At 34.9% G+C, this 14479-nt stretch overlaps 1 protein-coding gene across 1 annotated transcript in view; it reads right to left on the bottom strand.

Moving 5' to 3' along the window:
- Positions 1-7786: 7786 nt before the first annotated feature.
- LOC121370501 overlaps positions 7787-14479 on the bottom strand; it is a 46500-nt gene continuing 39807 nt past the window's right edge. Inside the window, exons 14-16 of the mRNA XM_041495779.1 lie at positions 13092-13179; positions 11032-11133; positions 7787-9728 (exon numbers count right to left, since the gene is read on the bottom strand). Of these exons, the coding sequence (XP_041351713.1) occupies positions 9639-9728; positions 11032-11133; positions 13092-13179 (280 nt within the window). The 3' untranslated portion in view covers positions 7787-9638. The remainder of the gene's footprint in view (positions 9729-11031; positions 11134-13091; positions 13180-14479) is intronic.

The raw sequence follows: 14479 nt of genomic DNA, 5'->3' as shown, positions 1-14479 counted from the left end.
ATTTTTTGTGTAGCTTTATTGTATTCTGTTACAGATAAAGTTTGACTTTCATGGCAATTTGCCCATTTTTGACAAGAGTTCTGGCCCTTGAACTTGGAAGATACAAAAATGTGTTATGTCCGTTACTCTCAGAATGCTTGTTTTAATTAACCATTTAAAAGAACCAATTCACATTAATTTTCTTGTTTCACATCATTCTTCAATATCCTTTCGGCTATACTCATTAACCCAGGTCACACAAAACTGTTATTATCATCTATTTTAACTCTTGTAAGCAGGCTGCTTTTTCACTGTTTTGTGTTACAAAGTATTTAAAAAAAACACATCTCTGTTGTGGTGCACAGGCTGGAACAAGAAATAGCCCAATGGACTCATGAATGGTGATCAATCCTAAACTGAACACACATCAGGCAAGCACATCACCACCTCTGTAGTGGTTTTGGGCGGAATGTAGCCCAGTGGTAAAGCGTTCACTTGATGCACGGTCGATCTAAGATGGGGAAATGGCAGGTGTGTGGCAGAGATAGCCACATCAAACAAGCACGTTGTGGATGGAGAGACTGGGATGTGGAGAAGGACAGCAAACAAAGTTGAAAGATAGGACCCATAACAGTTCAGGATGTACTGTATGTTAACTTGAAGGGAGAAGCGTGTAGTCGTGTTGGTATAAAGTGCTCCTACTGGCAGTAGCTAAGGGCCCTATGGGCAACCTAGGGAGACACCACAGCAGCGTAAAGGTCTAAAATTAACTAATTCACTAATATCAAAACCTATATTAGCTCGGCCATTTACCTTTCAACCGACCGTTCAAAATTGCGCCAAATTCCCTCAATCAAAATTGTGCACCCTTTTCTCTTTGGCATTTAACTGCTCCATTCAAATTCCATAGCACCACCACCACCCCCACCCACCTGCTACCGATTTGATCGGGCTGCTTGTGCTCCCTTGCACCTGCCAGTGCAGGCGGTCCCTCCTCTCCCCTCCCCCCCCCCCCTTTCCTGTCATGGACGGAGGAGCCGGCCAAGGCCAGCTCTTGTGCCCACAACAGGCGTGCGCTACATCAGCTTGTTCTGAATGTGCACGTAAAACCCTATGACATGACATGACAAGTAGCTAGCAGGATTTATCCCATTACCTCAGTTGGTAAAGTGCCAAAGGTCCATGGTTCCAATCTTCTGTATAGAGGTTGATTTATTGGTTACACTAGCAAAACTACATGTATGGTTAAAGAAAAATTAAAAATCCGCTCTAAATGTGGTTTACATCTTTCCAGAATCAATTTGTCCAACCATTGAGTACATTATATCCCCACAAGAAAAAAAGATACAGTTATTAACACAAGGTAATGGATAAATAACGAACACAAAAATCACAAAGATTTTGTGATTTTTTAATTAAAATATATATATACAATACAACAATAGAGGGTTGTATAAAACAATAAAATTGTATTTTTATAATTTAAATGTCAAAAATTACGTTAAAAATCTGGAAACAACTGTGCAGTGTCTTGAAAATTTGGGGTAGAAGGTATTTGGATTTTATATGTGATACAAAAATTACAATGCTTTGTAATACACAAATAATATTTATATACATGTACATAAAGACAGTCAAAAAGTAAATATTAACTTTTACAAACATTACTTACTAACTATAAAGACTGAATGAAGTTTAACGGTTACAAAATTGAGTATTAAACGCACTGTGTTACATACCAATTCACAGAATAATTTCAGAAGTGATTATAAGTAACAAAACAGTGCCATTTATAAAGCCTGTGTTTTTTTTAAACAGGTGTTAAGCATTGTAAAATTACACGCATGTAACACAAAAAACAGCTTTGTAAATTCAGCCTATATTATATATATTTTTTTTTAATTAAAAGATCTTCTGTTATTACAGTTGTTAAATAAAATTATAAGAATAGTTAAAACTAGCTATATAAGAGAACACTATTATGGCTACTGCATAAAAGTAATAATTTTTATTTTGTAAAATCACAATTGTATAAAGGACAGTCTCAAAATTTCATAATTTCTCCCTAAACAAATAACCCGCAGAAGGGTGGGGGGAGGGAGTAAAACACCCATGCGGAAAAAAGTTGAAAATGGAAGTGTTGAAAAGTTTGTGGTTTATTTATATATTTATTTATTTATTTATAAAGTGAAAATCGAAACCACAGTTAACAAAGAATTTCATAAACTACACATGAATAGTATAATTATTAGTCTCGGCAATTACGGTTTGACAAGTTAGAAATTTCCTGTTCCTGAGGACATCCGAATGCAGCATAAGACTTCTTGTTACAGTGACACGTTTCACACATGACGTCACTCTCAATTGGCGCACTTTGAACTTCTTTGAACAAAAAATTTCAACACCTTTTTCCCTGACTAAATTCATTTGGGAGGGGGGAGGGGAGGGGTTGAAAAGTATTAGAGTGTTATTCGTTTAGGGAAATTTTGAAACTGTCTCTAAAACAGGAATTAAAGATGCTGTAAATCACGAAATTAATGCAAGACTCTACTGCGAAAAATGTACCTTATGTATGGGCGCAATAATTACTTGACACATTATATTTTAACCAGTAATTCACCAAGACTAAAATACAAAAGGAAAAGACACATAACAAAATGTCAACATGTGATGAGCATCTGCTATTATCAAAGTATTTTTTATGTAAATAGAAAGTAATCATGTAATGAACAAGAAAGAAAAAGAAAAAAAAACAAAAAACACAATCAATGCATTTTGGACAAGCAAAACGAACAGTCTATGAGTTATTGTTGTCGACACTAATTCGATTTAATATATTTACTCCACATCTTGTCATTTGTGCAGTGCAGTGCTCTGCATAAGAAGAGAAGGAAAATACTACCAACTAACAAAATGTGGACAGCTTGTTTGACTTCAAAACAAAGGCTAACTTCTTTTGTGTAATTATTGTAAAAAAAAAACTAAAGTAAATTTACTCAGCATATCTTGTTTGCATTGTGAACTTTTGAATTAAGTTGCATTTACCCGACACATTAATAAAAATACACATTTCAGTGTGTAGGCTATCTGTGTGAATGCAATAATATATCATAATGCATTATTTTTCTGATTTACAGTACCAGATGGGCGGTATGCAAAGTCTAAAAGCAGAGCTTATTTTAAAAATCTGAAAAGAAAATCTGTCTCTGTGTATACAATTCCTGAACTTGCTAATAAGGAGGTCAGCATGAAAATGTAAAATTTGCACATTTACAGTTGGGCCAAAGCATTTCTCTCTCACAAAATTAAATGTTACACAAATATCAAAAAAATTAAAACACTTTACATCACTACCACTTGAAAAACCCATTTTAAAACAACAGAGGGTACGTAAAATACTAGCCGATTTTAAATGAATACTCTACTGCGGCCCATTCAGTATTTCAATGGCCTAGACCACTTCTAATTCCAGCTTTTGAGATCCCCGACTATAATAAGTACCATTTTTTTAACTTTATCCAAAACGGCCCAAAATTATTATGCATTTACATCTTAAGTATCATTTGAGACTGAGACACAAACCAAACAGCTAGGGCTTCCCAACTCACAGGGATTTGCAGCAAATAATTGAACAGACAACCCTCGCCATACTTAGTCTAAAATAAGGGCTAGCAGTACAAAAATAAGGCACAGTCAAAGAGGGTCTTCTCCAGGTAGACAAAAAAAGGCCTACTTTATCACCCCACCCCACTACACTGTAACCCCCTGCTGTGTACCGCACTGCCAACCCAGCTGTAAAAACTTGTTTTATTTGCTGAACACAATGTAAGGCACCCACACAAAGTGGCTTAGGTACCGCACTGCCAACCCAGCTGTAAAAACTTGTTTTATTTGCTGAACACAATACAAAGTGGCTTAGGTACCGCACTGTCAACCCAGCTGTAAAAACTTGTTTTATTTGCTGAACACAATACAAAGTGGCTTAGGTACCGCACTGTCAACCCAGCTGTAAAAACTTGTTTTATTTGCTGAACACAATACAAAGTGGCTTAGGTACCGCACTGTCAACCCAGCTGTAAAAACTTGTTTTATTTGCTGAACACAATGTAAGGCACCCACACAAAGTGGCTTAGGTACCACACTGTCAACCCAGCTGTAAAACTTGTTTTATTTGCTGAACACAATACAAAGTGGCTTAGGTACCGCACTGTCAACCCAGCTGTAAAAACTTGTTTTATTTGCTGAACACAATGTAAGGCACCCATACAAAGTGGCTTAGATGTATTCCTGAGATGCAAATATTTGTTGCTGTTTCATGACATGACATGTAAATATATTAATTAACACCAGACACTGGAGTAGCCATGATTTTAAACACCTGGCAAGTAATTAAGCAGCACTTAGTTTTGGTCATGTGGCTTACATTTCGTGAGTAATTGTGAATATTTCGTGGATACAAGACGGTGTATACAGAAGATATTGAATAAGATTGACAGTAAGTGACATTCTCGTTACATCAACATTTAATGCATTCTAGAAAAAAGAAGACGACAGAAACCATAAATATGCATGAAAAGGTACAGTAAACAACTATGCAGTTGTAATTACACTGATGTGCATCTTATAAGTAATTTATTCATGCCATCAAGGTAAATACCCAGTAAATATAGAATACATGTATGTAAAAACTCTCAATACCAGGTTCAAACTCCATCGGTACAGAGAACTACTTTTAGGCGCCTTTTTGACTGCAGTACAATTTAGATGATGCTTAATTAATTTCCAGGTGTAGATAGAATTTGTTTTTGTTTTTGTTTTCCCCCCTCTCAATTTTCCCTCTTATGTATCTTTTTCAACAGAAATGGTTACATATAAAAGTAATTAAAGAAAATTGTAAATTGGCAAAAACCAAACAACGTTCAAGTAATCTATTACATTTTGCGTAACCAAATACATCCACAATGTCCTCCTCATGTCATCAATTTAATGGGAATGCGAACTCTATTTATATGGCTGTATCCAATCAAGGTTCAGGTACACCTATCCTGGCCCCAACCTCTGACTTTGCCAGTGACCGAGTCCGGGAGAGGAAAGGTAGAGGAGTTAAGGGGTCAATTTAATGTACAAACCAGTAAATTGGGTGATACAAAATTATGCTTGTATAAGCATGATGTTAATGAAACAATCGTTTGCACAATTTTCTGAGGCCAAAACCAATAAAGGCTGGGGTAACCATGAAAATGAAAGTAATGGTTGGGCCAATAACATAAAAGTAATATCAATCATGTAACAAAGAAAAAAAACACCAGATAATGAAAAGGTTGAGTCAAGCTGAAGCATATAACAAAAAGGGCGAGTCGAGCATATAACAAAATGGCCGAGTCAAACATATAACAATATCAGGCCTCAGACCACAATTAATTTCGCTATATGTTTCTATATAGCCTTAGTGGCTATAACATTTTTATTAATATCAGCAGGCCCGTGAAGTTTTGTATGTACCTTTGCCTGCATGGGGGACACATACCCTGAAAAGGACAACCCCTGTTGTCCAGCTCTTTCTCCCAGCATATTGGTTTAAACAGACACACCCTCTAAACCAGGCCGGAGTACACCCATTTTACACAAAAAGCACTACTTCTGCATGGGCCGGAATTACCACAAACAAGTCTTCAATGTCAACAAGTTACACATGTTTACAAACTACATGCTATCCCCTGTCACTTCAGTCAAACAGTTGCCACTTCATAGCTGTCTGCCATGAAATAATCACAGTCAAACAGCAGACTACTTGTGCGGTCACATTTCCGGATTTTGGACAACCAAATGGGAAGATAACTGTAATCTGAGGCCTATCAGTCCATTTTTCCCCCTAAAAACTGGCCCACACTAATGCATTCCAATGATATACATATTAAAGCAATGCTCAGTAAGTATCGGGATGTCACCTTTAAACTGAGAGTATATAGAGGCTGTGTTAAAACACCTACCACAGTGCCTTGCCATGGCCAATTTTAGCAATGGAAACTTGAGGGATACCAACTTCAAAATGTAATAACTTTATCAAATTTTGGAATTTCTTCATACAATGAGCAGCTATTTTTTCTTCTACATATGTTCTATCTGCACAGTGTTGTCTTGGAAAGATTTTGAAATATTTAAAGGAAAAAAAATCAATCATTAGATTTTACTTCATTTTTAATTAAATATTAAATTTAAATTAAATGTTTTGAAAAAAATTAAAATCTAAAACTGTAAAATTTTGCATTTTAGATATGATAAGTGGAGGCTTATGAAAGATATGGTGACTGAATTCATGGTACATTATTAGAAATGTGTCAGAGGGATGGTGAAAGTCACAAAACTGGGGCCATTTGCAACAAATGTTTACACACTAATTTCAGGGAAAATTAGACATGATAGGCCTCAGATTCAATTTTGACCTGCTGTATTTACTTAATCTACTTCATTTACTGTATTAGACATGTAGCCACTTTGTAAAAGGCAAAAACAGTCCATATAAATGCATATTAATATGAATATGCCCTACAGATATTACTTAGGTATACACCATATGTTTTTTGTTGTCGACAACTTTGAAAATGAAGATTTTGTCACAAAATGCTGATATAAATACTACCAAGAGGTACTTGCACCATATTTTTCAGCTTCCAGTGATAACTGTTAACAAGTGTAGTCATGTGCCAGTGTCTTGGATACCTCAGTGTAGTATTTCGTGATTGGAAGGATGTTTGTAGTAATGACCACTGAATATGCATTATGGATTATTCTGCCATATGTATTACAAGCCAAATGTTAACCTTTTTGGCACATTTTCTGCAATAAACTTGACAAGTATACCAGCATCTGATTACTGAACACAATAAATACATTCAGACAGCATAGAATATTAGCCTATTAGATTTTCTAAGGATAAAAGACCATTTTTGAAAAATTACTGAAGTGTGTAATTTACATAAATGTAGGTGAAATGTATTATTAATCTTGTTAAAAACTGTATACTATTTATTTAAAGTGTTTAATTACATTTAGTAGTGATATATTCATTATATTTAGATCTTCTGTCCAATTGCAATAATTGAGAAACTCATTAAAATTCAATATGTAAAACAAAATATTAAAATCTCAATATTGACTAACAAAATCCAACTTTTGCTCTTTTTTACCAAATTATTAGCTCAAAACTGTTTAAAAATATTGCAACAACCTGTAGTAACATCAGAGGTCATTTTATGCTATTTTGGAGGATATTGAAATCTAAAAGTTGAACATTTTAATTTTAATCTTTAATAAATTTAAAAAAAAAGTTTTTTAATTTAATAAAATATTGAGAAAATAAATAAATGAGTTTTCATATTCTTTGTGGAATTCACAATCAGTCTGTGTAATTTCACCTCTCTGGTTATAATACTTTCATCAGAATCAAGCATTTAACCGGTGTAATGTGTGAACTATATCAGGCCTCAGACTACAATTAATTTCGCTATATGTTTCTATATAGCCTTAGTGGCTATAACATTTTTATTAATATCAGCAGGCCCGTGAAGTTTTGTATGTACCTTTGCCTGCATGGGGGACACATACCCTGAAAAGGACAACCCCTGTTGTCCAGCTCTTTCTCCCAGCATATTGGTTTAAACAGACACACCCTCTAAACCAGGCCGGAGTACACCCATTTTACACAAAAAGCACTACTTCTGCATGGGCCGGAATTACCACAAACAAGTCTTCAATGTCAACAAGTTACACATGTTTACAAACTACATGCTATCCCCTGTCACTTCAGTCAAACAGTTGCCACTTCATAGCTGTCTGCCATGAAATAATCACAGTCAAACAGCAGACTACTTGTGCGGTCACATTTCCGGATTTTGGACAACCAAATGGGAAGATAACTGTAATCTGAGGCCAAATGGCAGAGTCAAGCATATAACAAAATGACCGAGTCAAGCATGTAACAAAATGACCGAATCAAGCATGTAACAAAATGACCGAATCAAGCATGTAACAAAATGACCGAATCAAGCATGTAACAAAAAACATTAGCATAAAATATAACTCAACTATATAACTTCAAGTAAATAAAGACCAAGCTATTGAATATTAAATATGTATTAAAAATGTTATAAAAGGAAAACAAGATCTCTGAAAATTGCGAGAGTGATAGTTACGTTCTTGCATCACTCGCGTACGTCTAATTTATGTAACCAATTTTCCGTTCATGCATTGGATTTATGACATCATTTACATGGTCATGATGGGTTACGTAAAATCGAAATGGGTTACGTGAATTTGTTTTGGCGTAACACATACATGGTTTACGCAAATGTTCAATTATCAGAGGCCTGCGTTTCAGATATGTGCACATAAATTCCTAAAATACTAAAGATTAAAGAACTTAAAATCAAGTCTAATGCATAGTGATTAATTACATCAAAGTCATAGAAAAAGTAGTGATGTTTTAGGGATCGATTTTAATAAAAAATAGATCGGGCCTTGTGCTTATAAAACTTTTAGAGTCTAGACTCGAGACTCTAATAGAGTCTGAGGCAGTAATGTCATGACAACGCCATACAAACTGTATGCATGTGACGTCATTAGAGATTGAGTCTGGACTCGAAAAGTTTTGTAAGCACGGGCCCGATTAGCCTCAACTGAAGTGATGATTGATTATAAAAAAATACAATCACTTGTTGTGGGATATGCTAACAGTAATTATAGTGCATACAGGTTAAATAATAGAATTCATGTATTACGGTGTATCGGTTGGTGCAAACTGATGATTGATGATGAAGTTCAAACCAATTCAAAAGTAATAACAAACAAACATGAAAATAAATTTGATTATCTCTCGCCCATTCCATCATTTTAGCCATGGGTCAGTTTGAAAGCATTTTACAACTGGTTTAGATTATTTTAAACGGTTAAATGAAAAGGAAATTATAAAAGAAAATAATTATTATAGCCGACATAAATGAGTTAGGTTGGATTTTCGTATATACCAATCCTTCATTATTTATGATAACACATACCAATAACACACACATACATGTATCATTGATTTAAATTAAAGAAATGTGACTGGCTGCTCCTAGGTGATGACCCAGTTGCTACAGCCATAACCATCCCAGGAAATAGAGATATTGGAAATGTTTAACTTTGTAAGTATACTAAAACTGATTTATGTGTTTACTTTGTGATACATAAGTGCAAGCGACGTATATATATATATATAAGATTTAGTGGCAAAAGGCATTTAAAACTTGTTTCAAACCAAGTTTTTAAGGACATTACATTCGTGTTCATTAAATACAATTTACTATTTTCAACTCTCATTTGCTTGTTAGATACGTTTTTAAAACAACTTGTTGTAAGATAAATGGTATCCGACAGTCACTCATGTAGTACTGTCTACAGGTGCTGTAGTATTGGTCGGAGTACAGTAAAAATTCCATTGAAATTGAGCACACACATAGTTTTAATAAATTATACTTTGGAACAATAATAACAAGCAATCTAAAGGCTTCACTCCGTGTCGGTCAACTGTAATCTTGTCTTGACTATGTGTAGAATAGTCTTTGAAAAGTGTGTCATTCTTTCATGAACAGTCCAGTCATTCTGTTACGAGATAGAAGTATTCATTTCTTGAGACTGTCACTGCTGATACGAGTGCATTCATATAAGTTACACGCCATGGTATCAGTCACGTCTTCAGATCGAGCTTTCAGCTGGAAAAAAAAAAAAAAAGTCTTTAAAAAGTTTGTTTTGTTTAACACCACCACTACAGCACAATGATTTAATAATCATCAGCTATTGGATGTCAAACATTTGGTAATTCTGACAGTCATCGGAAGAAACCCACTACATTTTCCCATTAGCAACAACTTCTTTCCCTTCTGTCTCTTCAACTATGACAGGTGCTTGTCTGTGCCACACACCTGACATTTCTAATCAGTGTTAGCTGTGGGCTCAGTCTGACCACTTCATACAGTGTTCCGTTGTTACTTCCTAAGAGGCATTTGTAACTACCTACTATGCTCCCCTACTATCTGCTGTCATCAGTGATCAGACCCAGCTTTTATTAGCAGCAGAAGACGAGGATGCCAGGAGGGTGCAGGGAAGTGCACAGAGACTGCATCCATGGAGGAAGTCGAGACAGGTAGGTGATGGTGTGGACAGCTTAGAATACAGAGTAAGATGAAATTGACAGATGGGATCGAAACAGATTGAAATCGTGGGGAAAATTATGAAGGTTTTTTAATATGAAGATAATGAGAATGACAGGCACATGGACTTGCCTATGTTTGGATAAACTTACAACAGAGTAAAACAAGAGACTGCGATGTTGAAATGGGGAAATATCATTAGAAACAGATTAGAGCTCTTCTTTATAACAGTTACTTCACAGAGGTACCGGCACATGCGTTTTAAACAAATATGAAAAATGCTTTTTGTGGTATTAGAAACACCAATTTTTGGATCAAGATGTTTCCATTATTCAACAATGGAATCTGAAATAGTCATTATATTTTTTAACTTCATTTTTCCAGACACAAAACTCTCTAAAAAATGGAATTTTGCTAGTTGGTTTTAGGAAAAGTTACGAACGTTTTATTCTAATAATAACATTATGAAAAAAGGAACTAAATATCTGTAAAAGGGTGGAAACATTTCAAGAATTTTGCAAAAAGTTCTTTTCTACCAATGGCTATCCGAAAGAAAGGTGGTCTTAGCCTTCTTTCTTCTTTTAACTTATTTTTGTGCTTATGTCCAATTAAGGTTCAAGCACGCTGTCCTGGGCACACACCTCAGCTATCTGGGCTGTCTGTTCAGGACAGTGGTTAATTTTTAGTTGTTAGGGTGTAGTGGTCTTACACCTACCCACTGAGTCGTTAAAACTCGCTATGGGTGGAAGCAGGTACCGGGCTGTGAACCCTGTACCTACCAGCCTTATGTCTGATGACTTAACCACGACACCACCGATGCCAGTGTCTTAGCCTTGTTTCAGTCTTACAGCCTTTGTTAAATTACCTTTCCTTTCTTTTTCTTTGACATGTCGGATACCTCCATCTCACGTTCATCATCTTCATCATCACTGTATGTTGTTCCTCGGCCAGATTTTGATCTCTCAGACTGAATAATAAAAAGAAAGAAATGTTTTAATAACATCAAGGGAGATCCGGAAAATATTTTAAGGAGGGACCAAGGGAAAATGGACCAACTCCCTGAAAAGGGCACTTCAATTAAAATGGTAAATAAGTTATTTAAAAAAAAGGGGCACCGTAATTTTTTAAGGGGGTAAAAGCCCTCTGGTCCCCTCCTTCCAACGCCATATAATAATCACAATTAAAATGTGTTGAGAGCGTCGTTAAATAAAACATTCCTTTCTTTTCATCCTTGGACATACTTGCCCTTTTGATGTCTAAGTGTAGAAGTGTATGGACTAAATAAAAAAGTTTGTTTTGTTTAACGACACCACTAGAGCACATTGATCTATTAATCATCGGCTATTGCATGTCAAACATTTGGTAATTGTGACATATAGTCTTGGAAAATCGCTATATTTTTTCCATTAGTTGCAATCCTTGATCTTTTATATTCCCACTCACACCTCTCTCAGGTCCAAACATGTTTAAAAATTACTATAATATAGTCAAAACAGAATTGACAAGCATTCCCCTACCAGGCGCAACAAATTTTCATATTTTCAAGTGCCGTAACTGTCAAAAATTAGTAATTGATCTGTAACAGTACTTGATAAAGCTATATACAAAATTTCATCTCAATATCTTCAGGCAGTGAAAAAAGTCTGGGAAATAAATTTTCATATCTCCTAAATTCAAGGGCCATAGCTCTTGTCAAAAATTGGCATGAAAGTCAAACTTGATCTGTAACAGTATATGATAAAGCTATACACAAAATTTCAGCTCAATATCTTGAGGGGGAAGAGTCCGAAAAACAAATTTCCATATCTCCTAAGTTCGAGGGCCATAACTCTGTCAAAAATGGGTAAATTTTCATGAAAGGCTAACTTGATCTGTATTAGTATATGATAAAGCTATATACAAACTTTCAGACAGACAGACAGAATAACAGAAGGACAGAGATAAAACCTAAAACAACAACAATATAGTCAAAACAGGATTAAAAATAACTATTATAATAATACTGTCAAAACAGGATTAAAAATAACTACAATATAGTCAAGATAGGGAGGGGGCACAAGCCATATTTTTACATTCGGATGTAAATTAATGAGATCAGGGAACTATTAACATTTTATTGACACAACATTGTAATCAACATACTAGTAAACAAATAAACATGGCTTCATTTTCTATTAGTAACACAGGACATTATATTTATTGTTGTATTGAGCAAAAACAATTGTGACACAATGTTGTGCTGTCAGTGCAGGTGCACACTACACCAACCCCTGGCTCAAGCAAATTTTCTTTTCTTTTTTTTCGTACATTTTCCGGTGGAGCATGTATTGATCCCACCTGTAAACTTTGCTCGCTTATGTGTAGACCATACACACACACACACCCCTCAACCCCCCCCCCCCACCCACATGACTGCAATGGTTCTGTGTATGGTGGCTCCGTCAATTTTTTTTAATAATAACAAAAATTATGAGTTCATGTTCCGACTATATATATATATATGTGTATATATATATATATATATATATATATATATATATATATATATATATATATATATATATATATATATATATATACACACACACATATATATATATATAGCCTTGCCACTAATCGGTTTCGTCGTATGTTTCAGACTTCCCATAAAAAAAAAAAAGATATCCAAGAATTGAAAATAAAATTTGCTCAGGAGCTGTCATGGGATTCCATTGTGGTTCTATTAAAATGTTTTGGGTGATACAATAGCAAGGTTTGTTAATGTCATTTTCATTTATAATTCATATTTCGAGAAATAAGACCCTGTAAATCTGCGACTGTATGTATGCCTTACACTAACTAGCAGTTTTGGGGACAATAAAGTATTACAAATAATAAATGAAAAAACATTAAATTAAAAACCTGAAAAATATAAATTGTTATTACCTGTTGTGCATTTCCAACTGCATTTTCTACAGTTTGGATTTTCGAAAATATTTTTTTATACCATGATTTCTTCTGGGGAGATGATTGTCTGAAATAAACAAAAAAGATACCTGTTTGTTATTGGGTTTTTTGGGGGGGGTTTCAAAAACATATAGGGCTGAATTTACAAAGTCTGTTTATGTCTTACACGCGTGTAACTACATACATTTACAATGCTTAAACACCTGTTTATGTCTTACACGCGTGTAACTACATACAATTACAATGCTTAAACACCTGTTTGTGTCTTACACGCGTGTAACTACATACAATTACAACGCTTAAACACCTGTTTGTGTCTTACACGCGTGTAACTACATACAATTACAACGCTTAAACACCTGTTCATGTCTTACACGTGTGTAACTACATACATTTACTATGCTTAAACACCTGTTTATGTCTTACACACGTGTAACTACATACATTTACTATGCTTAAACACCTGTTTGTGTCTTACACGCGTGTAACTACATACATTTACAACGCTTAAACACCTGTTTGTGTCTTACACACGTGTAACTACATACAATTACAATGCTTAAACACCTGTTTGTGTCTTACACGCGTTTAACTACATACAATTACAATGCTTAAACACCTGTTTGTGTCTTACACGCGTGTAACTACATACAATTACAATGCTTAAACACCTGTTTGTCTTACACGCGTGTAACTACATACATTTACAATGCTTAAACACCTGTTTGTGTCTTACAGGCGTGTAACTACACGCATTTACAATGCTTAAACACCTGTTTGTGTCTTACACACGTGTAACTACACACAATTACAATGCTTAAACACCTGTTTGTGTCTTACACGCGTGTAACTACATACAATTACAATGCTTAAACACCTGTTTGTGTCTTACACGCATGTAACTACATACAATTACAATGCTTAAACACCTGTTTATGTCTTACATGTGTGTAATTACATACACTTACAATGCTTAAACACCTGTTTATGTCTTACACGCGTGTAACTACATACAATTACAATGTTTAAACACCTGCGTTTAAGAAAAAACAGGCTTCGTAAATTCGGCCCATCATTAGAAATGCTGATCTATTTAAAATACAAAATCACCTCATTCTCTGAAAAACAAAATCGCCTCATTCCCTTTTTTCAGGGATATAACTAACGCTTGGCCTAGATGAGCAGAAATTGCTGGGGACAAACACAATTTAAATGATGTTACTGGTAGTCCCCCAGACCATTTTCTATTTCAGACTATTGGTGTCCATATATTCAATGTGTTTCTGGTCAACCTGATGTTTGCAGTATCTCAGACTGGATTTTACCTCCCAATAGTTATGTATGTACCCCAAAAATATATATATTAA

Source organism: Gigantopelta aegis, chromosome 4, assembly GCF_016097555.1.
Source record: "Gigantopelta aegis isolate Gae_Host chromosome 4, Gae_host_genome, whole genome shotgun sequence".
Lineage (NCBI taxonomy): Eukaryota > Metazoa > Mollusca > Gastropoda > Neomphalida > Peltospiridae > Gigantopelta > Gigantopelta aegis.
The sequence above is the reverse complement of the archived record's forward strand: the minus strand, read 5'-3'. Positions and strand labels throughout refer to the sequence as shown.